General features: G+C 42.0%; 1 protein-coding gene across 1 annotated transcript in view; it reads right to left on the bottom strand.

Annotated features, from left to right (window-relative positions):
* Positions 1-1,449: 1,449 nt before the first annotated feature.
* Positions 1,450-27,935, bottom strand: part of LOC139213892 (zinc finger E-box-binding homeobox 1-like) — a 61,171-nt gene continuing 34,685 nt past the window's right edge. Inside the window, exons 2-8 of the mRNA XM_070844586.1 lie at positions 19,593-19,772; positions 9,419-9,571; positions 8,265-8,467; positions 7,592-7,718; positions 5,452-7,262; positions 4,536-4,713; positions 1,450-3,461 (exon numbers count right to left, since the gene is read on the bottom strand). Coding sequence (XP_070700687.1) covers positions 2,752-3,461; positions 4,536-4,713; positions 5,452-7,262; positions 7,592-7,718; positions 8,265-8,467; positions 9,419-9,571; positions 19,593-19,772 — 3,362 coding nt within the window. The 3' untranslated portion in view covers positions 1,450-2,751. The remainder of the gene's footprint in view (positions 3,462-4,535; positions 4,714-5,451; positions 7,263-7,591; positions 7,719-8,264; positions 8,468-9,418; positions 9,572-19,592; positions 19,773-27,935) is intronic.

The raw sequence follows: 27,935 nt of genomic DNA on the forward strand, positions 1-27,935 counted from the left end.
TGGGGAGTCATAAAAATGGAGCGAAACTAAAATGAAAACAATACAAAAAGACAGTGGATTTACAAAGAGTGAGGACATAACGAACGATATGCAGCCTTCGACAGTACAATGGAACAGGTTGGCACAGAACAGAAAAACGGGATGGCGGGACGATCCAAATTTGGCTTCGAAATAAAAAGGGAGGAGTAACGGCTTCATAACAAGATCCTTCATTAAAACGGCGACGACTCATGCTTTTAAAATCACAGAGTTTTAGAATTCAGTAGCTTCATAACGACGCAAAGAGCGGATGCACATGTAACAGTTTCTATTTCTCACTTCATTCCTGTCTTTTTTATATTTTTTAGCTTAAAACAGAAGTCATGTTTACAGAATACATGTTTTATCTTTTTAGGCTTTTTTTTTTTTTTGTTAAAACAAACTTCAGCTCCCAGAACCACATTATGGGGATTTTTGTTTGTCTTGAGATTATTTTTCATACTAAAATATATTATTGTATCAATTCAAACTACAGTAATGTACACTACAATGTGTAATAAATAACCATAAAAGAAAATATAAAAATAAGACACATAAATATAAAAAAGTCTTCTAAAAACTAAACAGGTACATTTTTGTAATCTGTGAAAAGGGTTCTAATACTGCCATTGATGAAAAAACATACAGAGGACACACATAAAAACAAAAAATTAAAACATACTAATACTATAAACACTGTTCGGTAAAACCAAATGAAAACACTTCAACAGAGACCACATTCACTAACGTTTGTTACCTGAAGTGCGGGACAGCTTGCCACAAATTTTCCTTTGTTTAAAAATTATTTGACAACAAGTGCACAGATCTAAATGAATGTATAATTTTACTGTGAAATGGATCTTGATTATCTATGTTCTTGATTTCTTCCTGAGCCAACCTGGCGGAGCTGAACGTCAAACTGGTTTTAGCTTCAAATATTTCAAAATATGTTCTGTTTTTACGCACGTATGTAAACTTTGACTCGTCCAACACATTAACTTGCCTTTTTAGAAACTGCTAACATCAGTGGGAAACTGATTATCTCAACTTCAAGAGGCAGTTTGTATCCACAGGTGAGCTCCGTCTGGACTGTTTGCCTCAGTGTCAAAACATTTTACTTTTGAACTTTAATTTGAGAGATTCTGGACACTGCTGAGCACCTAGAACTGTCAGCTAGGCCGTAACTGAAAATTATTCATCAACAGCAAATATTCATGTCTTAAAGTAAAGATTTTACAGATGCACTACGCAGGGCTGGAACAATTTGACGATTAATCGATGCTTTTGCTGATCGACAAGTAATATCTTAATTGTTTCAGGCATTTCCTTTTTTTAAAAAAAAGGTGCCGCTTTGGGAAATCAACAGGTTTTGTTGCTATTTTCTTTCATTTAACAGACTAAAAAACAAGAAGAATTGATTCATTAAAAAAAATAAATATCTATAATATATATAGTGGTCAGATTTAATTAATAATGAAATTAATTATTATTTGAAGCCCTGATACTATTTCCCCGCTTTCACGTGTGGTGCGACTACTTTGTAAAGGCCTCAAAAATAGTCAGTATCTTTCAGTTGTTGTGACAAGTTTGCTCTTCTGTGCAAGTCGACAAACATTAGTCAATATGGGTCTTGTGTAAGTAACAGAGGGACATAATACTGGCTACATGTGCGAAGAAGAAATGATAACACTGTTCAATGGCACTTTTAACAGCACACAGGTCTTGCATAAGGCTGGAGGCATTGGGGTGGAGCAGGAAACGGCCCTGTTCCTTCACGTACAGCATGACTTCATATATAAGCTAATAACACTGAAACACAGACTCGGAACTAAAGTCAACCAAAATAAGGAGAAGCTTGGTAAGAATAGGCGCGTGTGTGTGTTTGGAGCCCCAGCAGAGCCTGGAGAGGGGAAGTCTGCGCCTGAATCTTCACCTGGAGACCCCGCCCCTACGGGCTACGCCGAGCTGCAAAACACAGGCGCCTGATGCTGGCTTTGAGGTTGTGACTCTACCTTCCCTGATAGGACAAATTTGGTTATGGCGTTCAGAAGCCACGTTCTCATCCCGGACTCCCCATCCCGCCCACAACCCTCCCCAAGAATACTTTGTTTTCCTTAAGGCTAACAGTCAAACTGAAAACAAAAGTAATGCTAGCTAGCAAAGACTAACACTAACACGAACAACATCTCGCTAGCTAGTGTACATATATAACACTGAAGGGCATACAATGCATGAGGCATGTATCCATAGGTAAACCAGGAATACTGTAGTGCAGAGGTTTTTGTTCGTAGAACTCAATAAAATACTGATTTAGGAAACTTCATTGGCAATAAAAAGGTATAGAAATCTTTCTCATCTTTACAGGTTAAAATGTTTTCAAACAAGAACAGGATTAGTAACACTGATCAAATGAAAACAAACAATAAAACAACCTGGGATGTCTCAGTAACAAGTCTAACAAGTTGATGGGTGAGTTCTGCTTTAAAATCTGTACTTCTATAAACAATTTTTAACACTGATTTCATTTCCACAAGAAAAAAGTCACTGTTTTGTTTTTGTTTTTTTCTTTTTTCAAGTTCAGGCACACCTGGGTTTTTGTACACAGTAGTGGACCGTTAAGATCAGGCAACCGCCGTGACTTTCTTTCTTGACTTTTCTGCGGTTTTGTCTTAATTAAACTGGACTTCAATGAGGGACAAACTGGAACTGTCCCGGGGAGGCTTTCCTTCCTTTTTATTTGGCGTTTGTCACCGCTTCCTCTGTGGGTTCGGCACTGTCTGACCCCTCCCTGATGCTTTTGTCCGTATTTGCTTCACAGTCTGCCATTTCCTCTGTGTCCGCACTTGCCACTTCCTCCTTTTCTTCAGTTGTTTGCTCCATCTGCTCGTCCTCCATGTGATCGTCCCCCAGCTCGATCTCAACCACGTCACAAACCAGCTCCTCATCCTCCCCCTCTCTTCCTTCCTCTTCCTCTCTTGTCTCTTCCTCCGCCATCTCCTCTCCATCCTCGTCGTCATCGTCGTCAAAGTTACCCTCGTATATCTCGCACTCGCCGTCGTCCACCTGCACGACCCGGATGTCGTCCATGCACATGGCCTCATCGTCTTCATCCTCCTCCTCCTCCTCGCTCTCCCTCTCATCTGAGTCCAGTTGGGAGGGCGGGGTCGTGGTCCGACTGTCCGACTGTGGGCCGGTGCCAGGGCTGCCGAGCTCCAGCGGGGCCCTGCGTGGCCCTGAACCAGAGCCAGAGTTTGGCCCGTCCTTCTTGCAGTAGGAGTAGCGGTGGTTCATGTGCTGAGAATACGAGCCAGAGTGTGAGAAGCGCTTCCCGCACTTATCACACTGGTAGGGTTTCTCGCCGGAGTGCAGCCTTGAGTGTTCGATCAGGTGGTGTTTGTGTTTGAAGGCTTTCTTGCAGACGTTGCACTCGTGGGGACGTTTTCCTGCAGACAATTAAAGAGACAGTCAGACAGGGATTCATACAACCAGTCTCTGCAAAATAACTCCCGAAACAGTTATACTTTTCTCTCACTACAATCTGACGGAGAGTTGATAAACAGAAAAGTAACTTGTGACTATTCTTAATAATCACTGAAAAAGTTTTAACCTTGCCTTGTTCTGGCTTCTAAATGATGAATAATTTCAGCTTTTGGTCTGCTGCTTGTACAAAATATAGAGTGCAATACACAGTAATGATCTTGGACTTTGGGAAGTTGTGATGAGCATTTTGCACAATTTTCTGACATTTCCAAGGAGAATATAACCGACAAATTCATTGATTTAATAAAAAAAAAATAGCAGCATTTCACCTGTTTAGGCCTCTAAAATTATTGGTAAACACATGCAACAGGTGATGGGGTGGTCAGATGTTTTAAGGGTTCACAAGCCAATAGGGGTTGGGAGTCACCTGTCAAAGATGTGATGTGAACTAATACCAGTTACTCTCTCTCAGCACCATTCTTTATCTTTAGCTGTGTAAAGTTAAGAGTAGATGTACACAAGTGAGTGAGAAAAAACCGATGTTTAATGTATGCATGTAATACAGCTGGTGTGATTTTGTGTTTAGGTGGATGACGTCGTGGCCGAACCACCACACACGTGTGCACAGTAGTGCAGTGAACATCTAACTGCTAACACACTTTAATAAAACCACGTTCCAGATCCTAGCTGAAGCTTCGGGGGAAAATATCCACTTAATTTATCTCAGGAGTCTCATCTTCTTGACGAATACTGATGTCAACTCTTTCTGAGCTGGTGCATTTACAGGCCAGCTGTCCAGTAAAAGTTACAATTGCGGAGTGTAACACATTTAATGAGAGATGATGTCATGTGTAAAGTCATGGCCTTGAACTACCTTAAGGCAACTCAATAAAATAAACTAGACTTAGTTGAGATCATTTCAATCAGTTTAATGTAATGAAACAAACAAATTAGTGTGTTAGTGTTAATTCAGCACATAAAGTCAATTGAGAAAATGTATTCCTGTGTCTGAGCCAGCTTTTAGTTTAACGGCATACCTGTGTGTTCATATTTGTGCCTGAGCAGGGAGCTGCCCTTCTGGAAGACTTTGGAGCAAAGATCACAGGGGTAGACGCCGTTTTCCAGCCGTCGCTTCTTCATCAGCGCCGCCGGATCCGAGTCATTCTGCTCCTCCACTGTGGAAACGCCGTCTGAGCCGCTGTCCAGCCTCTTCTCCTGCTGCAGGTGGAAGACAATGACATTTATCAGTGTTCAACTCATTTAATGTCGTGTATCAGGTGGCGGCAGTAACCTAAAAAAGGAGGGAAATTAGCTCAGTGATCGGCTTGACTGCTCGTCAGACCCGTGAGTAGCCTTTGAGTCCTCCTTGAAAATGATACGTGAGGTGCTGCAGTGGAGCTGCTCTGTGTTGAAGTTTTCAAGTCTGAAAGTGTGACTTACTCGGCAGAACTCCACCTTTAATATAGTGTTTAAAACGGTGGCTACTAATACTGTGCTCATGCACTTATACTTGTATAACTACTCCAATACAACTGCACCTGATATCACCTTAAGTAGCCAGTGTGCAGCACTGTTGCTGAGCAGATCTCAGTAGCCATCGCATCATTTCTTGATTCCTGACTTTTTCAATTGCATACTTAAATGTATTAAATTGTAGATTAAGGTATTATATTCATATATAATATTATTATTGTTAGTATTGTATTTCAGTATAAATGTAATAGTTTGACAGAAACGCAAGCTAGAAAGCTTTCAACTGTAAATGATAGTCCTCTGGCGTATTATCAAAATGAATACAGTCAGGTAGAAGAGGACTGCAAACCATTTCAGAGACATTGTATCGTGACAAGAATCCCTTTGGGGGTTTAAAGTTTGAAGCATACACAAGTCAAATTGTGTGAAGCCCACAGAAGGAAATTTTGTTTGGAAGACAAAATGTCTAACCCTACCAACCTTATGGCCATTCAGTACGACAGTCTTTGCTCCAGTGGCATTGCCAGCTGCAGTGGCGTAGGTGTAAGTGAGTTGGGGGATGAGAATGGTGCGCTTCGTCGTGGCGTTTATGGCACTGAGACAGCCCACCGCGCCCTGGCCAGCGATGGCCACTAGCGTGGGAAGCTGTGCAGCAGTGACGATGTTAACAGGTCTTCCGGTCTGAGGCGTGGTGACGTAGATGGTGCGACCTTCCAGCTGCTCCTTCCTCAGGCAGGTCAGGTTCAGGGGCTGTTCCTGCTGCTTGGCTGGAGGCGCGGCCATTTTTGTTTCCAATGCCGCTGCAAGATGTTTAGGAAGGGAAAGGTCAAGTGGCTCTGCCTGGGAGTCCGGGGCCTCTGGGTCCTCCGGCTCCTTTTTAATGATGACAAGGTCCCTGGTGTTGAGGCTTAGTGGTGAAGAGTCTGACGGAGAGGCGCTGCCAGATTCTGATGAGGCTTTGTTGGATGTTTCTTGGGTGCCGTCTCCCTCTGCCTCTCCGTTCTGATTTGAGGCGTCCTCGGAGCTGGAATTTGTGATTTCAGTCTTTTTGGAAACCACTGTAGCGTTACTGCGGTATCTGCCAACATTTTTCCCGGAGTTCATCTTGGCAAACCACTTTCTGACTACATCCACGGGAATACTGACGGACTCTGAAATCTTCGTCAGGTCCGACTCGCTGGGGTTGGCATTGGAGGCGAAGTAGGTCTTAAGGAGTGACAGGAGGTCGTCCACAGGTGGCTCCTCCAGTGTCACCCCTGCCTCGCTCAGCAGGGCAGCAAACGAGGGGTCCAAAGCAGCGGAGTCGACCGCCTCCCCATTGGCTGCTTTGCGGTGCTGGAGGAGGTGTAACGCCTCCAGGTTGTCAGGACAGTCGTCGCATAGTAAACATGTACTGGTGCTGTTGACTTTTGGCATCTGAGCTGTTTGTGTGTCTAAAGTCTTAACAGTTTTCACATCTGTCTGTGTGACAGCCTCTTTGTCCACAATGGGCACTAACTCTGGCTCTTTCTTTACAATGGACAGATCTGCCACCTCTGGAGCTGGGGATTTATCTGTTTTGGTGGGGGTGGGGGCTGCAGCAGTGGTGATAGTGGGAGGGGGAGGAGGATTGTTTTTGGCAACAAGCGGTGCAGGCTGGGTAGTGGCAGTGGTGGCTGCTGCAGGGCCAATACTGTAGTTGATGATGATCTTTGTGGTGCCGTCGTGATCCACAAAGGCCGGCAGGCTGATGATCTGCTGCTGAGGCTGCTGCACTACAATTCCCTGCTTCCCCTGCGTCACCACCCCATTAGCTGTACCCAGCACCTGCCTGAGCACGTTTCCGTCCATTGCCACCTTGAGCACATTCTGCAAGTCATTCAGATTGATGCTAATGGGGGACATCAGGCCGACTGTTGGTACAACCATAGCCACGCCCTGAGGCAGGGCTGGAGCTGGAACCACAGCTGGCTGTGCCGTCCCTCCATTCACCACTCCGTTGGTACCAGCTGAAGTTGTCGATGTCGCCGTCACAGGCTTGCACTCGTATTCCACAGGTTCAGATTTGATCTGGGTGACAGGGAGCTGCTCCTGGAGGGGTTTACTTTCAGTCTTCTCTTTAAGAATAACACGGGCTGGAGCGATAACGACCGGTGTGGTCTGCGTGGTGGGTGGGGGAGATTTGATCGACGTTCGAGGGACACCATTCGGGGGTGCTGCACCCACACACTTCTTACTGCTGATGTGGGAGCTGTAGGAGCCTGAGTGGGAGAATCGCTTCTTGCAGTTTGAGCATTCATACGGTTTCTCACCTAAGAGAACACAGAAAAATTACAAATTGAAGAAATGTCCACTCATATTCGCTATCTTGTTTACTTAATCTTTTATCAGATAGTTTGTGATTTAGTTGTTTTTCCCTTATTTTAGACTGCACTGTATTAAGGTAATGACTTTGCACTGATGCTTGTGTTTAGACATTTATCTCTTAAGAACTTTGTTTCGGCTTTGCTAGAAGACGTGAGACCTGGTCAGGCTGTGGACTGACTGTGTGTGTGTGTGTGTGTGTGTGTGTGTGTGTGTGTGTGTGTGAGTGAGTGAAAGTGAATGGCCGAGAGTGATGGTTGCCGTGGCAACAGCTCACCGCTGTGAATGCGCAGGTGCTCCTTCAGGTGGTGCTTATACTTGAAGGCCTTGGAACATTCAGTACACTTGAACTTGCGGGTTCCACCTGTTCCTCCTGATCCTGCTGTCGACTGGGAAACGTGACGCTGAGACAGGGAGAAAAATAAAACACAGTGAAGACGTTGATGAGAAACTGCAGCATATGCTTCCATATAACAGAAACAAAAGGCTTTCATTTTTCTATTGTTAGCATGAGGTGTTTAGTATTCATGGGGGTGAAGTATCTAACTGACTAAAAGCTTTGACCTTTATAAAAAACACAGTAAAGATTTAAATATTCTCCAGTTTTACTTACTCAAATGTTTAAAATGGAGTACTGATTATCTGTGCAGAGCTTTGTGGCTAGATTTGCAGATTGAAAAGCTGCATGTTGATGATAAATTGATAATAAATGTATGACTGATCAAGTAAATTTGTCAGGAAACTGAAATTTACAACATTTTTTTGGGTTTAATGAATAAAAAAGAATCTTTATCAAAACTCCTGTGTGCCTTTCTCTTGTCTACCAGCTCAGTCCATGACAGAGACTCTTAAGGTTCCACAAGTTCCCACAACAGGTCATGGTCACTGCTTTATCAGGAGGAATTTGAGACATTCTACAGCAGCCCACAGTTTGACGGCTCTGATGTTACCTGCTCCCTGGTGCCCCTGTGGTGGCTCATGTGCCTCTCCAGCTGCGAGCGGTAGGTGAAGGTGTAGCTGCAGTGTGAGCAGCTGTAGTTGTCCTCGCTGGTCTCGTGGCGATACTTGATGTGCTCCTTCAGCGAGGCATTGCGCTTGTAGCCCCGTGAGCAGTAGGGGCAAGTGTGCAACTGGGAGAAGGAATCTGGTGTTCCTGCGATGGAGACAACAGAATTTAAGCACCACCCTCCATGTTTGTACCTCTCCCTGTCATCCTTCGTCTGAATTAACCTGCCGTCATCAGAGGTGCTTGTCAGAACGTTTTGGGGGAAGGAGATTTCAGAAGCCATTTGACCATCTAACATCTGATTAGATCCGGGTCTGTCCAACCATTACTTTCTGAAACACATGATCTGACAGCCACACCACTTCACGCTGTGATTGGCCAGCTGTCTGTCTCCAGGGGAGCCTGTTCAGTCCGAATGTCCTTTGACCTGAGTTGCCTCAGTATTAGCCTTGACTTCAACCGCTACTAACTGAGCATATGATACTCAAGTGGAGCATCTGGACTTTACATAGGCTGTACTTTGAAGCTGAATGTGTAGCAGTGCAATGTCTTACTGTATCTCAGAGTTTCCTTGACTGTCCCATATAATGACATATAAGTTTTGTGAATAGTGATTGAAAGAGTATTAGGGTATTATTTAGAGTGTAGTTTGAGTTGCTGCTATCATCCAACCTTGGACTCCGTATTGGTTCACATGTCTCTGTATATGTCTGTCAGTGACTCAGAATTAACCAAAGCAAACTACAAGCTGAAGTCTTTCCTTCACTTAGTCCTCAAATGAACAGGGAGAAATATCGTTGGATTTAACATCACTGTGAAAGTTTAAAACAGAAAATTCTAACTTATTATTCAATAGTAATCATTTAATTATGACATTTCGGGCCAATTGGAAACCTTTATCATCACATCTAAATTACCATAAATGTATATAAGAATACTTTTTTCTTTTTTTTTTACTTAAATGCAATTGCAGGCTACGGAGACAACAAAGAAATACGATGACATAAAATATAGTTTAGGTTTACATGAGTGATGATGTGTTGATGACTTTTTAGGCACAGATGCTGAAATAAGTAAGCAGCAGTGTGTAAATGTTACCGTTTTCATCAGCGCCTCCGGTCTCTGCTGGACTCTGCTCATCCTCAGGAGCTTCAGGATAGATGATGGCTGTGTCTCCCTGCTGGAGAATCTCCTCCACTAGAGTATCGTTCACCACCTCCTCTTCCTCCTCTGACACACACTCCTCCTTCACTAAAAACACACAAACATAAACAAAGTTCAGGATGAGTTTAGCTGCTGCAGAGGTGATGTTTACGGGGCAGCAGGATGACGGGTTAAATCTGTCCCTGAAGAGAAAGCACAGGTTTATCCCCCGAGACAACAAGTATCCATCCTACTGATAATGTGGATCACTTATTTCTTGGCTTAGATGTTACAAACCTCCACCAATGTGTGCACCAAGTGAATAAACTTAGAATACTGCTGGATTGACTGATTTTCCAAACATGGTTTAATTGCCTCCCTTTTCATGGGATACAGACATGATGCTGTTTCTTCACCCCCTAAAGAATCTCTCTCCTCACATCCAAAGACTGAATCACCAGCTGCATGTGCACTGCAAAAGCACCACTAGAGGGCAGCAAAATGCTTCTTAATATATCCCTGTGAGAAGCATGGGCCTCGATCTCAGGTTTCTGCAAGGTCTGCAATTTTATATTTGTAAACTCAAAGCTTGGACAGTTCAAGTTTCCAAAATGATTGAGAAAAACATTTGGTTATTTTTAAGGTTAACTACCTGATTTGATTAATAATCCTAGCAGCTCACCATAATCTGAAAAATTCCACCTGCTCTACTTTTGATGTTTGGAAAGTACAGAGTTCAGTTTCATACCATCAACAATGAGCTGTAAGGAAATATGGATGAGAACAAAAAGACTGGTCAAATTTGGTCAAATCCCCAAATTTGGGGATTTTCTCTTTTACTCTAACATTTGAAACCCTTCACAACTATGAGAAAGAACTAAAGGGCACATAGTCACAAGACCTTGATGAAAAGTGGACGAAGCTGTGATTTTGCTGCGTGTTTTTGTGCAGAAATGGGGTCTAGAAGAGTCACAAGCTGATTTATTTGAGTAGTTTTATAGGATGTTCCTTTCACTTTCTTCAAGTGCACTTAGTAGGCTATGGTTAAAGGAACAAAACACCAAAATAGCAGCTCTTTAAATGGCTGTAATGAGCAGAAAACCATGACCAGTGGGACAATATTTGCTAAAAAAAAAAACCCACTGTGAGCCTACACCAGTGTTTTCTTTTGCAAATAGCATTTCATAAATAAACCAATCTTTCATTCAGAACTTGTACACGGCTACATCCAGTTCATCAGGACTGCTCAGCTGCTGACGCGGTATCAGATAAAGTCTGTTGATGTCTGAGTTCACTTGGAACAGCTGGTTTGCCGTTAAAAAGAGACTGTGTGTGTGTTTCCCTGTAACCACAATGAGCCTTATGAGGAATAATTAGCTGGCTGGACTCTATTCTAATATGGCAAAGTGACCCGGGGATGTAACAGTGGTATGAAACTGACAGTGTGTGCTCTTATTAAACCAAACATACTTCTCTTTTCAAATCAAACTCTGGTAGGAGACTCACAGACAGTAATGCGTGAGCTCACAATGACATATAAAAGTGTTATCGCCCACCACAAGCTAAATGTCTGAGCTCTTCCAACAGATTCTGCATGCAATAAGATGTAAACAAGTTTGCATCCATGCTGGAATTTGCTGTTATTATATGCAATGGCATGACAGTGATATGTTGATGTCTATAGAGCAGAAAAGGGGGGGCAGGATTTTATTACATTTACCTTTTGCACAATCATGTTCAACTGACTATATCAAGATTTACAATCACTAGCTTTCAGTCATTGATATCAGCAACCAATGGCAAGCAAAGGTCAAAGTAGCCAAAAATAAATTATGCTTAATATAACTAAGTTATTTTGATAAGTTAATCCTTTAATTCTTCCAGGGTTACAGTTGGGCTGGATAGCTGTTCATGTAACTGCACTTTTACTGAAAGTTGATCGCTCTGATATCAACTTTCAGGTTTAAGCAACAGTGGGGAGAATGGTCTAAAGGGTTAATGCCCATATTAAAGGGGTACTAGAGAGAATTAGTAGTTGGGGCACTCACCAGAGAGAGATTAAAAGAGAAATATCACAATGTAAGCAGCAGGACTGAGATTTCTTGACAGGTCAAGCTGCAAAAACACTGGATCCTAAATATCCCCCATATGCAACTGGATGGTATCGTTCATTAGATACCCCTTCGTCTATCAAATGCCCACCTCTTTCAAACCCCACAGCTCAAGTTATGCAGGCTGTCTGCCATGAATTTGAAGTCTTGATTGTTGTTACATAGTCATCTTCATAACAACAGTAGTAAAGTATCTGTGGCAGAGACGTTACCTCACTTTCTGTGCGTAAAAACATTGATAAGAACAAGCCGTGAAACTGCGACCAGAGTTGCCATAGAGATCAAGCACTTTAAATGCAGGCAGAACCAGAGCCAAAGGCCACGCCCCTTCCTGCTGAGCCTCGTCATGGACAGGTGCAGGTGCAGCTGTGTGTGTGTGTGTGTGCGTGTGTTTCTTCATAAAGAGGAGGCGGGACCAGGCCGGGCCCTGTTAAGCCTCATTTTAAACACACAGATCTTTGCTTCCCATGACCTCATCCAAAAGCTTTCCAAATCTCTCTTTCCCCCTCAGAGACACACACATCTACTTTTCATGCTTATTTCTCTCTTCACACATTCCTCTTTCTCTTAGTCCCTCTTCCTTTCTCTCCCCTACCTTACTTTTCCTTCCTGTGTTTTTAGCAGGGCCCACAGTCCAACCCACGATCACTTTAACAAAAGTGTAAAAATATGTTTATGTGCATATCGCTATGTGAAACAGCCGTGACATGGCCTGTGTGCACGGATGGATTGTTTTAAATGGAGGTCTCCTGTGTGGACGCGCTGAAAGCTAGCTTAATTTAAAAACTGATCTTTTTCTCTCTGTTTTGGCCTCCACACTGAGCCAACATTTTTGACCCTTTAAGAGATATTTTGACAGAAAGTCGTCCCCTTAACTGACAGTCGACTAACGCTCACACGCTAGAAGGGTTGTCATTAACCAGCATTTACTCTCTATGCCCATTTTGTCGGATCAGAAAACAATGATTTTTCTGTGCAGCAGAACAGAGGTGTTTAACCAGCTGAGATTGTACACAGCAACTCATCCGATCTTATTGTTTATACATGTTTAGGTCTGCAACTAACAATTATTTTCATTATCAATGAATCACTTGGTCTATAAACGTTTCAAGAAATATTTTCCTGAAGCCCACATTGCTGTTTTTGTTTGGCGAACACCATAGAAACCCCAAGATATTCAGTTCATAATCTCGCAAAAATAAAGAAAAGCTGCAAATCCTACTGAGAAGCTGGAACTTCAAAATGTTTCGCTTTTTTGCTTGAAAAATTACTAACACGATTAAACCATCATAAAATAGTTTCATATTAATTTTCTGTTGATTGAGTAAGAGGGACTATAATAAGAGAACAGATTAATCAATTAATAGGCTGATGAAGAGATTTGTCAGTTACTTTATACTTTGGTATGGATGAAGTCTCACTTGTTCCATAACCTCCCCACCTTCTCTATACCTTCCTCTGTTCTACTCCTTCCTGCCATCACTCTTTCACCCTTTTGTTCCACGTCTTCCTCCCCACTCCGCCATTACTCTCACAACTCACCATGCACTTTCCTCTCTTCTCTCCACTTTCTCTTGTAACGTCTGCCTCCATTTGTCTCCGCAGCTTTATTTTTTCTTTAAACTCCCTCCTTTGCCTTTCTTTGTCTCTGCCCCTCACCTCGCTTTTTTTGCTTGCTTGCTTCATTTCCCTCCATCCCTCCTCCCCCTCCCCCTCCTCCCCCCTCGCCGATACACCTCTCTGCATATTTTCCCACCACACTCTACAATTACACTTAATGCCTCACAAAAAGCCACGCAGTAATGACAACCAGGACTCCACAACACACACATGTGGATCTCTGGATATCAGAGTGGAATGAAAACAGGAAATCATGTGGTACACACACACACACTCAATAGCACACATTTGCACGCACACAGAGCACTGCACTTGTATACCTTGCCAGAACCTGTCACTGTGAGTCCGTGGTGAATTTATAAGGCAGGATGGATTGGAGCTGCAGTGCGGCCCAGGCTGCAGGGGGAGTAGCAGACACTAATCTCTCACCAGAGGACCAATTCAACACCAGCTGCTCTCCCTGCCTTCTCCTCTTGCTTCAGACGGGGAGGAACGAAAGGAGTGAAAGTCAGACGATCCAAAAATATCACGCAAAGCCTTTGAAGGGTTCCCTACGTGGCTCTACAGCGCTGCAACATTTCATGACTTTTCCATGACTTTCCTCCAACACCGTCGGAGCTCTCACACACACTAGAGACGTTACTCCTTCCTGGTTTGTTAATGTTTTTCTAAAGGAGTGAACGGGCTGGTTTCTACTGCAGGTGCAGCTGAAAAGCAGCAGGTAATGCCACGATTGCATGACTCAAGTCAAATATGTTATGGTACACTTCTGTGGAGGGGCTCAATTACTGATCAGATTCTCTGAATTTCCAAATCCAGATAATACTGTCTTAGTCTGTAATGCCATCATTAATCACACTTTGTTGACAAGTGTTAAACTGCTTTTGTGTACTGTGGACTATAACTAAAATGGGGACAAAGTACATATACAAGTTTACTAACCTACACATACATTATGACAATGACGCACCGGATAGTAAAGGTCAAAGGTTGAAAAACAGCATCCAGACAATAAAAAAACACTCATGGTGGCACACAGCTAATACAATAATTAAATAATTAGTTTGTCGTTGGTGGTCATAACTCTTCCAAGTAATTTTCTCATATCTGAACAAACATCTACTGAGCACCAGTGTTTCATCCTGATGAATCTGTTTACATACTGTATTCATCTGCATATATGTTAGTTAGCTGGATTATGCTGATTTTGCAGTGCCAGTTATTAAGCCAGACCTCAGATCTAACACTTGATTATAATACAGTTATTTGGACAGAAATTATCTGGAGGGTTTACAAAGTGGTCAAAAAAAGGAAAGAGCCTGTCTGATACTGGATATCTGAGGCCAAATCTTGTATCAGTCAATGTATGAAGCTTTAAAAATCCCAATAGCCGGTATATTCATTTGTTTTACAAACACATCACAATAAATGACAAAATGACTGGTCTGTGTAAAACCTTTTGGTATAGGTCCAGTAGCTCATGTCTTAGGCAGGTGAACACAGGCCGTGAATGAGTCAATGGCTGTAATATCATCCTTCAGGGCAACTGCACCTGATCAAGTTCATCCACTTAAAGTGTTTGTTTTTGCCACTGACATGTTGTGAGACATTTTGAACAAGAATATGAGCCTAACAGACAAGATCCCTACAGCAATTAAGCAGATTCAGATGTATCAAGCTATTCAAACCCACCAGACTCCATTGACAAAAACGTCATTTTACCTTGCAGAACATGGGAGCAGCTGCTCATCTGCTGCCTTGATCGGTTAGTTTGCTTATGTTACTGTATGTTTCACAGATAATGTGTTGGATCCAAACTGACCCTCTAAAACACCAGCGTTGCATAATAAAATAAACTAATCGAGATAGCAGAAGAGCAGTAACTACTGAGTAATGTTTTAAAGTTTTGGTACTTACCATGTAATGTATCACTGTAATGGTGACACTATTTCTCACATAACCTCAAAGAAATGGTAACTTCTGTACTGTAATTTCATGTTACTTTTCGACTATAGTCTCCTAATATAGAGGCTCTAACAACCACATCTTATCTCATTATGCACTGTCCTACCTGCAATGTGAGGGCGAGGCATAAAAAGTTAGATGTTAGTTTGTCCAAAAAAGTGAAGTGATGCTAATTTCATGGTTTACTGAACAACAACAACAACAAACCCAGCAAACCTTCTGTGGATAATTATTGGCTGATAATATCCCATCACTTCAAAGACAGCGGAGAGGCTTTCATATAATATCTGTAGTTGGATTCTGAGGAGAAGAAGAAATGAGAAGAAGAGGAAAATACAGGAAACAAAGGCAAAGAAGGCAAGAGGCAAGCTGGGTAGAGGAGTACAAAGAGATGAAAAGGAATCAGTGACGGTAGAAAAATGGCGGGTACACAGAGGAGAAAGGAGAGAGCTGAGTGAGGGAGGGAAACAAAGTGAAAGAGAGCGAGCAGCGCTCATGAGCACTGCTCACACCATGTAAGGCCTTATTCAGAAACAATGAAACAAGCCTCGAGAGCAATATCTCTGAGTGTCACATTCTCGCCGTCTCCACGGTTTTAGTATTTCCTGCTTGGCTGTAACTGACTGCTGTTGAGATGAAGGCAGATGCTTGCATAGGCTGAGCTGTTTGTGAGGAATCGAGGATTAAAAGGGCATTGAGGAGCGGAGTAAACACAAGCCAATCAATCTCTGCTGTTGAATGCAGACGTGGTTCTGCCTCTGCTTATTAAATCTTGTTCTACTTTTGTTGTTTTGGTTTGTATGCTAAGGTGTGTCATGTTTTTGAAACTGTACTTGTATGGGAAAGTACTCATCCTGCAAACTTTCCTATTATAGGTTATCCAGGGGTTTAAGTTCAAGAGTTTTAAAGAGCTTTCTCAAGCTGTCTGGGAATGCAACGAAAGGCAAGAAAAGCTTCCAGAAAGTCTATTTCTGTCAGGAGGGACACCGGGGCTGATGAGCAACATGATGCATGATTATGCCCATTCTGCGTTAATCTATAAGTGGACATGCAGTGCAAATAAAACACGTCTGCACAGAAAAACACGAAGCAGCTTAGCTGACTCAGCCCCCCACAGACAGACATAATCCCAGAAGTGCTAATGAGGGAACTCATTAAAACCTTATTTCTCTAACATCTTAGTCATCAATGTTATTAAATTATTAGTTTATCATTTGATACTTGGTTTTCTTTGTTTTATGTGATCGCAGACTGAATATGTTTGGATTTCAGACTGTTGGTTGAGCTAAACAAGACATTCACTTCTGACTTTAGGGCATTGTGATGGGCATTTTTCAATATCTTCTGAAATTTTACAGACCGATTTATCAGTTTAATCAGTAAATTGAGAAAATAATCGGCAGAATAGCAGGTTATTCTTTCTTTGAAAACTGTTAGCTGCAGCCATATTCAAGATTTACATTTCAAAAAAAGGTCATAGTAGGTATTTGTTTATCCTCCATCATTCTCCAATTCTGCAGTGATGACTATGATGAAGGGGAAGACGATAATGATTAAAAATAATGTGTTTTTTTATTACTTTTGCTTTAAATTAGGTAGTTGGGATCAGTTGAAGTGACTACCATCCATTTGATGACGTTGCAATTGATATAAGAGAATAAACTAGTTCTATTTGGCTATTGCAGGAAACTAATATGAAAAATAATAAATAATATAAAAAGGTGATATTGTTATATGCCTTAAATGTATCATTTGCCTGTGTTTCACCAATAAAGAGTGGTTGTACTGGCTGTTTGACTCCTGGTGTCAAAAGTACAGGAAAAAGTGGGTTCATTTGTCTTTGTAAGTTGTCTGGTTCAGGAAAAAAGATGATCTGCGTTATTCCATCAATCACATGGACAACAATTCAAGATGGCCGCCAAACAGGTCATTAGTTAAGGCTGGCAACATGAAAAAACACCATTAAGGCCCTAAAAATGCAGGGTGCAAAAAATGCCATGCAGGAACGTGTGAATCTATTTCTCTTGTTAGACTATAAAGGGAACATTACTGAACATAGGGCAGAAAAATTGTAGTGTTACTGTTTCATATGATACATTTTTAATAGCTTTTAGGGTAACGTCATATTTCCTCAGACTTGGCAATCTGATGGCTAGGCAGGCACTGTTTTGGAAAAAAACTGAGTCATTCATTCTGTACAAAGACGTAGTTTGACACCAGTCTGAGGGCAGAGATGACAAGTAATGATGATGAAGCTCACTGCTGTGTTTTATCACAGAGAGATGGAGAGGGGGAGATTCAATTCAGAGGGAGGAGAGAATGCGTGTGTGTGTGTTGTACATTTCTAGTTCTAGATTAGCCTTTAGGATGTAGCGTTGGAGAGAGGGAGAGAGACGGAGAGAGAGAGCAGAACATCTGGCTGTGCGAACAGAGAGGCGTTCCCCAAGGCTGAGAGGAGGACTGAACTAATCTGATCAAAGAGAGAGCAGGTAGATGTACACAGATAAATAAAGTAAAGAATATACACCTGTGCACTGTGTGGAAACAGATATATTGTGTGGAAACAGAGATATTGCAGGTTCTTTGCATGCAACACTGCAAGATGGATCAAATAAAAATCTTGGCTGCAATCCATGTCAGACGGTACAACCTCTATCTAAGAATACCTGGTCAATCCTACCACTAAGCCGTAAACAGGGGAAAAAACCTGCAGCTTCGTCAGCCAGTGTACTCATTTCATTCTGTATTCCGATTGGTTGGTTTGGAAATGTGGGTCATGGCAGCAGCCACATTTTGACACTTTGGTCCTTAATTTCCATAAGTCAGCAAAAATCTAAATTGACCTTTGGACGATTAGTGGCCACTTTTTTGGATTGCCGATCAAAAACACTTTTCTCTCATGACTGTCAACCTTCATCTGGCACAGTCTAAAATCACCACAAGTGTGTCTGTTACTGTAAAATCATGTCAATATTGATGTTGATGCTAACATAATTGTCTTTTCTGTACATTCTAATGGCTTCACTTTACTTGACTGGATTACAGTTTCACTCTGATCCATCCATCTCTAGTATTTGCATTGTGCCACATGCGGTGTAAAACAGAGCAGTAAATTGTTCTGTTTGTAAATCTTTATTATCCCATTTGTCATGGGTGTAAAAGTTGCATCGTGTTCACAAAGCTCGGACAATGCAGCAGCATTAAATATAATTCTAACAAGCACTTATTATATGGCTTATGTGAATGGGGCTGTTATATCAGGGATTTGGTGTGTGATCTGCCCGTAAAATTGGCATGAGGCAGAGTGCTATAAATGGAAGATGTGTTTGCCTGTTAGGGAATGTATGGGATTTACACAGGTTTGTTAGTGAGGATGTGAGAGCTGGAGATTATACAGGAAGAAGCTCTGCGTGACTGGGAAGATTACACATTATTGAAGCTTGTCTATTTGTAAGACATGCTGCATTACGTTCCCTTCTTCTGTCTCATTCTGTTTCTGTATCTGCATACCTCACATTTTCCCTCTTTCAAATGTCCTCACGCTCGTTTTCTGTGCCTTGTGATCGCTCTTTAGTTCTCTGATCTCACCACACTGACTTGCGATCGTGTTCAGCCGACAGCAAAATGCTTCATTTTTGTGTTTTTTCCTTGCCATGTGTTGACATCTCTTTATTCAATTAAGAGACAACATAAAAAACTGTCCTGTGCATATATATACGTATATATTTATATGTGCGTGCTTTAGTTAGTGTGACTCTGTTACACAATAATGTGCAACCACCACAGTAAGCATAAGTCTGCTTCTGTCCTGATTTGGTTCCACTTGACAACAGTTGCATGAATAATCTCACCACCTGTTCTAATGTATCTACTCAAACAGAAGAGCCAACGCCAGTCCACATAAAGATGATAGTAGTGCCATACACTGAGCTTGATAATAACTCCATTATTAATGTATCTTTTAAGCTTTATTTACAGCAGTTATGATTACTACACATCACACTAGATAGATGAACTGTTGGCTATCACTATCTAGTCTGATTGTAGTCTTGAAATTATTGATTAAAATCTGTGCAATTAAAATGAATAATACTCAGCTGGGTGGGGCAGCTGGGTAAAAGTTTAACTCATCTCCAAAGCGCTGCAGCTGAGCTGTGTGGAGACGGCTTGTGTAAACCTGTGGGCGCGCTGGGCAGATCCCTGCTGAGAAGGTGTGTTACTGTGTGAATGTGAAAGAGGGCACTGCTGGGAAAGAGCCAACATGCTCGGCAAACCTTCCCCGGATTAACGGCGATAACGAGGATCAAACCCAGGGAATGGCTGACCTACATTTGCTTTTACAAAAAGTTTGCATGGATTACGCCTGGAATTTATACCTCCACAATGTTTCTAATTAACAAACAATTTTTTTTGTTTCTATGATGGCATCTCACCTCCGTTTAAGGAGCCATTGTGGGGTAATACTGTTGTGGCAGCGTTATGGCTCCCCTGCAGCGTGGTCCCATCAGCGTTGGCGACCTCGGCCTCATGCAGGCTGTCCTCCTCCACAATGTGTAGCTTGTCCTCGTCATCCGAGTCTGAACTGGCCTCCAAGCCATTGTTGAACTCTGTCACTGCAGAGAGGAGACATGGAGATGGAAGATCAACTAACACATAAGATTTTAGCAGCTACACCTTAAAGTGCTCTTTCTGATTCCCACTGCTGAGGAGCTAGCACCCTGCTGTTGTAATCAGTGTCTGATTTCCATCTGGGATGAGGAATATAGGCAATTAACTGCAATTATTGAAAGCCAAACATAACATGAGTGTGATCAACAACAGAGCTGCGTTGGAAAAAAACATATCAGCTGAGCTTCTATAGGAAGCATATGTCTAGCATAGATAGTACCACTGAAACACTTCACCCTAGACTCAAACAGCCTGTTTGCTGGTGGTGCTATGCTCTACTTACTGAGTAGTACACAAATATAGGATGAGGTTAACAGTTCAACAGAGCAGAATCAATTTGTATTGGTTTCAATGATGACGTTGATATGTAGAGAAAACTTACAACCCTGTTCACGCAAACTTTAAATCCTTTACTGCAAATGCACTGTAAAGACGTGTCTAATGGCAGCCGGCCATAATGTTGCTGCAATCTTTATGGTAATTTCCTCAAGACAAGACACTTGTGCTCCAAGTGTGTGCATTAACCTGATAACCAATAAGAGAGAGGTGGATCCAAGACAGGCAGCACGGCACGGCCTCAATTAGCCCGCCTCCATCTAGCAGGACTGTAGGCCACCGCAGATCAGACAATACACTGTACCTGTTATCTGCTACATCACTTTAAATGAGACACAGATGTTTAGGCCTATGAAATCACAGAAATTAGCCTGAAATAGGCATAAATCAGTCTGATATGTAAACATGCCAATATGCTGGATAACCATATCAAAAACACAACATCATTTGGTACAAGCCACAGTAGTTCTAGTTCTAGGAAAGAACAATATTTTTACTTTAAACTGCATTTTCAACTAGCCTGAACAAAGTAAACCAGATCCTCTGCCACCATTTGCTCCAAACCACAAAAACATGGCCTTCATCACATCTCTCAATCTCTGACTACATACAGACAATTTCCCTGTCTTCACGCACAACGGAGAGGACATAAAGCAGGACAAACTGCAGCCACGGGGGGAAAATAATCACTTGTATATCAGCTTCAAAAAACAAATCCATTTTACTCTGTGCTGCGGTCAGTGAGTTTGTCTGTGGGGTACAGCTTCTTAATGGGAGCTCAGGGTGAAAAATGGACCAACTGGACTGATCAGAATGAATTTAGCAGGAAGTGTGTTGTAGGTGATAGGTATTTAGTTGCTTTTCCACAGTCAGCATGTGTGATGTCTGATGACTGTGTGTGAGCACATATGAGTGAACAGAAGTGTGTGTGTGTGTGTGAGTGTGTGCTCTCTGCAGGGAAGCTGTACGTCTTGGCAGAGGTGCTGAAGACACCTAATGAGGAGAAAAGCTCTGGTTGTTTGTTCACAGGTGACAGGTATACACACACAAACACACACGCAGATCCCAAACCACAAAACGAGCTCTATGTGTGTGTGTTAAGTGTTGTTCTGTATGTCGGCATGAGATTGGAAGCTATTTCAGGGAGGGTCGTTAACCACTCACACACCCTTGCAGCATGCACATACTGCAGACCAGATAACACACCTACAAGACTCACCCTGAGCACACACACTTTCTAAACACCATGTGCACACACAGTCCTACACACACTCCTCCGTCACCCCTCCAGGAGTGATGGGGCACTTTCCGGAGACGATTCTGTCACTACTACAGACAGATGAGCGGCGCTGGAAATGTAAAAACGTGTGCGTTTTGTGTGTGTGTGTGTGTACGTGGGGTTGAGATCGATTGTCTGGATCGATGAAAGAGGCTGGAGCAGAAAGAAAGGAGGATAACACATTTTTATGCTGGAGCTCTGGTTTGTTATTTCATTAAAGCCAGATGATAGAGAGAAACATGGCATGTAGATAACTTCTGCCAGTCGCTGTTCGACATCCTTGGACATGTCTGCATGTTAAAGGACGTTACCTCATCTATGTACAGACATACATGTATCTGGTAGTGATACTGTCGGGGAACAAAACTTTATCCTCCATGTGTCTACTGTGACTCAGTTATGATCGATTACAGTCAACGAGTGATGAATTTGTTTTCATTCACTCCAGATTTCAGATTCCAGATTAATCTACTGATCATTTTCTTCATTTATCTTCTAAAAAGTGTGTACATTTTTCATCAAAGTCTCCCTGTGTTCAAGATGACTTCTTCAAAAGTGTTAGTCTCAAAAGTTATGACTTATAACTTATTACGATAGATTGATTTTCAAAATAGTTGATGAATAATTATGATTAAGACCATACATTTCTACCTAATCTGACTACTACTTGCAGTGCCCTCTGAGTAACACATTACAACCAGTTGGTTGTAAGCTGAGAATCAATACTTGACAATGTGAGCAGAAAACTAAATGGTAACGTAAGTGGACCTCCGACAGGGTGATACAGTTCACTTTGCAATAATGACTGCCGCTCGTACATTGTCCTGCTTATTACATGGCTTTGTACAAATGAAATCAATAATTTGACATAAAATATTGATTTAAAAATGATTTTATTGCTTCCACTATCAGAGCTGTGTCTGCCCTACGAAAATAAGACCATGGAATGCCGTAATTGATCAATCAGAAACACGTATTCAACAAAGCTGTGTAATAATTTCAGATAAACAGCCTGTGTCTGCTCTGGTGAGTTTTTCTTAACAATGCTAGCTGCAGGGAACAGCACGCAGCTGGTTTGAAGGCACTAAATAAAAGCTTAGGCATCATACCCTTACCCTGCTTATTACTTCATTCAATCTGAACTTTATTGTTAAAATGCTGTACAGCTTCTGATTGAACTAATAGCACAAGGCTGATTGATATCAGATTGCTGTTGGGCAAAAACACAATTTCTGGGTTTTACTTTTACTCTTTTACTTCCATATCATCAAAAATCTTTTCCAGACTTCAAATGCAGTTCTTCAACTTGTAAAGCCTTCAGTGTAATAGCTCTCTCAATTTTTCCAGACTCTGCTGGCTGGTGAGGAGAAAAATGTCGTTATTGCTTTAAAAAAAATACAGTGAAACTGCTCCACTCAGTGTCTCTACAACATTAGAATAAATCTCTATAGTCAGATTATTTTCTCATTAAAAAATAAGCACAGAGGTTGATGAAGTGCTGTTTCATTTGCTTGGTTCTTTTGCAAAATTTTAATAAAGTTGGTGCTTAAAAGTAAAATTCTGGTGTCATGTATGTACATCACTCCTATTCCTACTTTCAAAAAAACAAACAAAAATGAAACAGTGAAAAACAACAGCAAACCAGCACTCTGTCCTGAGACGTCTGACTGTAGCGCCATTAGACCTGATTCCTCTCCTGTTCCTTTGGATTCGATTACACACTGATGTGGTTAGTAGTCATCAGCGTGCCATGTGTTGTTTAATGACATTAGATTTCAGGATTTTTGGGTAGTCAGATGCTTACCTCTCAGTAACCTGTGGCTCACATACTAGTTTGTCAGAACAATTTCAATCTCAACTCCAATGAATGCTCTGAAGGCAATTTAACAATAAACGATATATAAATTCAACCAAATAATCCAGGAATTCATAATTCAACTGCGCTTTCTCTGGTCACTTGGCCAGAGTGCAGTTAAGATAACTACAGGCAGGGGGCAGCAGTGAGCAGACTAGGAGACACAAAAAGAGACGAGATGTAAACATACTGTGGACACAGCCTTGCAACAACTTGTGTGTGTGTGCCTTTGTTAGACAGAGAAAGACCTGTCCACATCAGCACAACAATGCGTCGAGTGAACTGTTAATCCTCCATCTGGAGATCTGTGCTGAGGAAGAGGGAAGTCTAGACGATTGCATTCCTCCCTTCCTGTCATCCATCTCTCTGATTAAAAATGTGTTTCATAACAGACCCCATCATTATTACACTGAGCTAATGTTTATTCACATTTCTTTCTCTGATTACTCGTAGGATTGCTGCCATGAAGCACTACTTCTCTCTGTGCCTTCTGTTTGTTGAGTTTATTCATGTTTCATTGTTCAGTGCGCTAAACATCTGGCTAGAAGGCTTGCCCCTGCATTTCATATCATTGATATAACAACAAACTTAATGTATGCTCATCTCTTACAACTCAAGGGGCACTTAAACAAACAAATGAGTAATGTAAAAAACAATACTGAGGAGAGAATTAACTTATAAACCAACTTGTAATCACTTTTTTTGAGAACAATGATTTTAACTATGATAAAGGAGAAAATGATCAGGTATGTCTGGCCATATATCGATATAATGTCTGTTTGTTTACATTATGCCAGTTATCCACCAACCAGGACCATGCACCACCATATATTAAAACTGTAATTGTAAGATTTACCATCAGCAGCACTTTGCTGTGAAATTTCCCCTCAATTAAAACAAGGGAAACATTGCAGAAAGAGTGAGAGCAATAAGTCAGAGAGTGGAATTCATAATATCCTGTCTGCCTCATCTGAGGCATTTATCTAACCTTCATTTAATCCGAGTGTCTGTCTGAAATAAAAAATACTTCAATAAAACCTCAGCAAGGCAGCGGCACCAGTGTTAGTAGATTAAGTAATAAGAATACACCAAATAATAAACGGATACTTCAAAAAATCACTACAGCAAAGAGGCACTCCCCCTTAATGCTACTGCACTCTGTACAGCTGCATCCTCTGAACTGCCCCTTCATACAGTGTCTTCCTTTTACGTATCAGTGACTGAAAAAGGAGAAAATAAATAATGCCTGACAAACAGTTCTTCTTGGGGAAATGGACAGAATGCAGCGGCAGCAGGTCTCTGAGTGAGCAGCAAAGCATCTGACTTCCACAGCATCGGCGTCAGTGAGCCAGGCCTGCATCTGGACATGTGACCCTGGAGGGGAAATCATGTGTGTCTGACACACCACAACACAACTCTGACTGGACCACATAGTCTGGTATCTGGGTCAAAGTTCAACTGCTGTGCAGTGGGAAGCAGAGGGAGAGGTGGGGAAGGGGGTCTAGAAATAGACACACGTACAATATATCAGGACTTCAGTGTATATAAGGGTCTACAGGCATGGTAGCACAGCCAGCTGTATTTTTAGCCAAATGATAACATCAGCGTGCTAGCATGGTCACAGAGACAGATGTTTAGCAGGCATGTTTACCGTGTTCACAACTTAGTTTAGCCTGACAGCATGCAAAATTTGCAAGTTGGAACTAAACATAATAGATGATAACTCATGGTGCAGCAGAGAGTCAACAGATATGCAGGTATTTGGTAAACCAAAGTACTGGAAGGACAAATAACATTTTTTGACATGATGATGACACTACAGTTAAGGAATCATCAAAGCTATTACAAGTCATCCAGAGGGGGAACATGAATGTGTGTATAAAAGCTGAATGGAAATCCATCCAGTAGTAATCAGGACATTGCACTGTTAATCTCAAATGTCAGCCTCATGGTAGTGCTAGAGGAAAAGTCAGGGGATCATCAAAAGAAAAGTCATTTAGATTCATCCTCTGGGAAACATGAATGTTAGTTCTAAATTTCATGGCAGTCCATCCAATAGCTGCTGAGCGATTTCAGTCTGGACCAAAGCAGTGGACCGACGGACAGACTGACATCTGTTGACTCACCTCACATGCATGGTTAAAACCATCAATCAGCTTGACTTTGCATAATTTTAAATTGAACGGTACGGCATAACTAATAAACAGTGAATAAGTCATCACGAACAGTCATAATTAAAGACCTGATGATTACCTCCTACAGCTGAGCAAACACTCATTATACTGTACGTGAATAAAAATGACTCAACTCCTTTATTTATGATGCGTTATTGAGAAGTGCTGACCAAAGAAAGACCTGTGAGCTAAACATCAAACAGCATGACCAGACCAGAGCTAGTTTGCTAGGGGTGCGTGGGGGAGGGGGGGAGGAAGGGGTGTATGTGTGTGTGTATTGACCCAGTGCAGCTGTGCAGCATGGGATCTCTGCCAAGCCCCTAACAGACAATTAACCCACTGTGTGTGTGTGTGTGTGTGTGTGTGTGTGTGTGCGTGTCGCACACCGCACACAAGAGTGTGCATCACTAAAGCTGTCTGTCTGCTACTAGATGTGACCAGACTTTAACATGGTGAGCAGCTGCAAAAAGAGTCAGCCCACTTAAAGGGCCAGTCACACATTTTCTTGTCCCTCATATTAGATAACTGGTTTATGTTGTGGGAGGAATTTCGTCCTGCTTTTTAGAATACAAATACATATTAACTGGCGCTTCCAATTAAACTTACTTTCAATATTGTTTAATCTCAGTTATTTTTTTCAGAGAACAATTTCCCAGAATCCAACATGACAGATTTATGTTGTTTATTTTGTCCATGTTGTCTGTTTACAGTTATGTAAAACATGAAACTTACAAAATCAGCAATGCCTCATATCTGAGAGGCTGAAACCAGCAACCATTAAGCATAGTTTGACATTCAAGTAATTGTTTTAGTATTTTCTTAAAAGCAAAAGTGTGCAAAGATTTGCGGATTCAAATTGTAATGAGGTGTCTTGGTCATATATACAAGTAAACTGAATGTTTCTGGGTTTTGGACTGCTTGTTGAATAAAACAAGATATCGAAGAGCTGGAGAGACATTTTTTATAGACAAAATGATTAATCAAGGGCAGCATGGTGGTGCTGTTGCTGATGCTAGCGTGGGTTCTCTCCAGGTACTCCGGCTTCCTCCCACAATCCAAAGACATGCAGATTAGGTTAATTGTTGACTCTCAAATTGCCCGTAGGTGTGAGTGTGAGAGTGAGAGTTTGTCTGTCTCTGTATGTGGCCCTGTGATTGGCTGGCGACCAGTTCAGGGTGTACCCCGCCTCTCGCCCAAAGTCAGCTGGGATAGGCTCCAGCTCCCCCGCGACCCTCACGTATAAGCAGTATAGAAAATGAGATGAGATGACATGATTAATTAAGTTAGTTGCAACCAAGTTCTGTAAAGAAGACAACAATTCCCATAAATCTTTGCTTCCTGCTTTAAAGGAATTATTGTTACTTGCTCTCAACTAAGTTGAAAGAGATGTTTGCATTAGATTTTAAGTCCTTCCACCACGACCTCTGAATTCTTTAACTACTGGAAGAAGAGGAAGTTTTGTGTTGTAAAACAATCAACCATCTAACTGACCACCACATGTAAAACACACCAGACAACTCACAAGGTTAACAATCAACTCTGCAATGATACCTTTTGTTTGTGTTAATTAAATGTAACTGCAATGAGTGCATTCACTGCTAAATGCTGCAGTACATGACATTGTCTTTGAATGCCCTCCAGGTTCAAAAAAGGCTACATCAGTGTAAAAACAGCCCTCGTAGCAGGACTGGAAGTTGTTAACTACGAAGCACTGAGTCATATTCCTGAGGTGTCTGTTAAAAGTCAACATCATGAGGTAAGACTGAGGCTGCGTCATCGGCACAGACAGGAGAGGAGGGTGTGGTCGCTTCTTTCCCTGGCACACCACACCGGGTTTCCATGTCCACCTCGCCTTAATGCAGCCGACAACCTCTGGACACACTGCAGAGCTATAAATGCACCAGCTACACACACACACACACACACACACACACACAAACACACAGGAAAGCCCCTCTATTTGCAGCCAGCAATGTAAGCTAGAAGCCAGGGGCTCCCCCCCTCCCCCTCCTCCCCCTCCTCCCCCTCCTCCTTGTCCTCCCACCAAAGAGATAGAGCATCTGCCACGTGTATGTTCTTATGTTCTTATGTGTGTGTGTGTGATTGTTACAGTGAGAGAAAGAGAAAACCTCAGCTTACATGTGTGTGATTAATAACTGTATAGTGAATCTTTGTAATTCACCCTGCTTAGTCAATGAAGCCTAACAGGAATTGTGTGCGTGCGTGTGTGTGTGTGTGTGTGTGTGTGTGTGTGTGTGTGTGTGTGTGTGTGTGTGTGTGTGTGTGTGTGTGTGTGTGTGTGTGTGCGCGCGTCCACAGAGTAATCAGGACTCTCCAGCTGCTTCCTGCTCGGCCCAGGTGCTCAATCAGACCCCATCAGACCTCCCTCTCTCTCTCTGTTTCTTTGTAGGCTCGGGCCCTCAGCACACAACAGTAGGAACTACAGACAATTTACCGGGCCTCA

This window comes from Pempheris klunzingeri, chromosome 15, assembly GCF_042242105.1.
Source record: "Pempheris klunzingeri isolate RE-2024b chromosome 15, fPemKlu1.hap1, whole genome shotgun sequence".
Lineage (NCBI taxonomy): Eukaryota > Metazoa > Chordata > Actinopteri > Acropomatiformes > Pempheridae > Pempheris > Pempheris klunzingeri.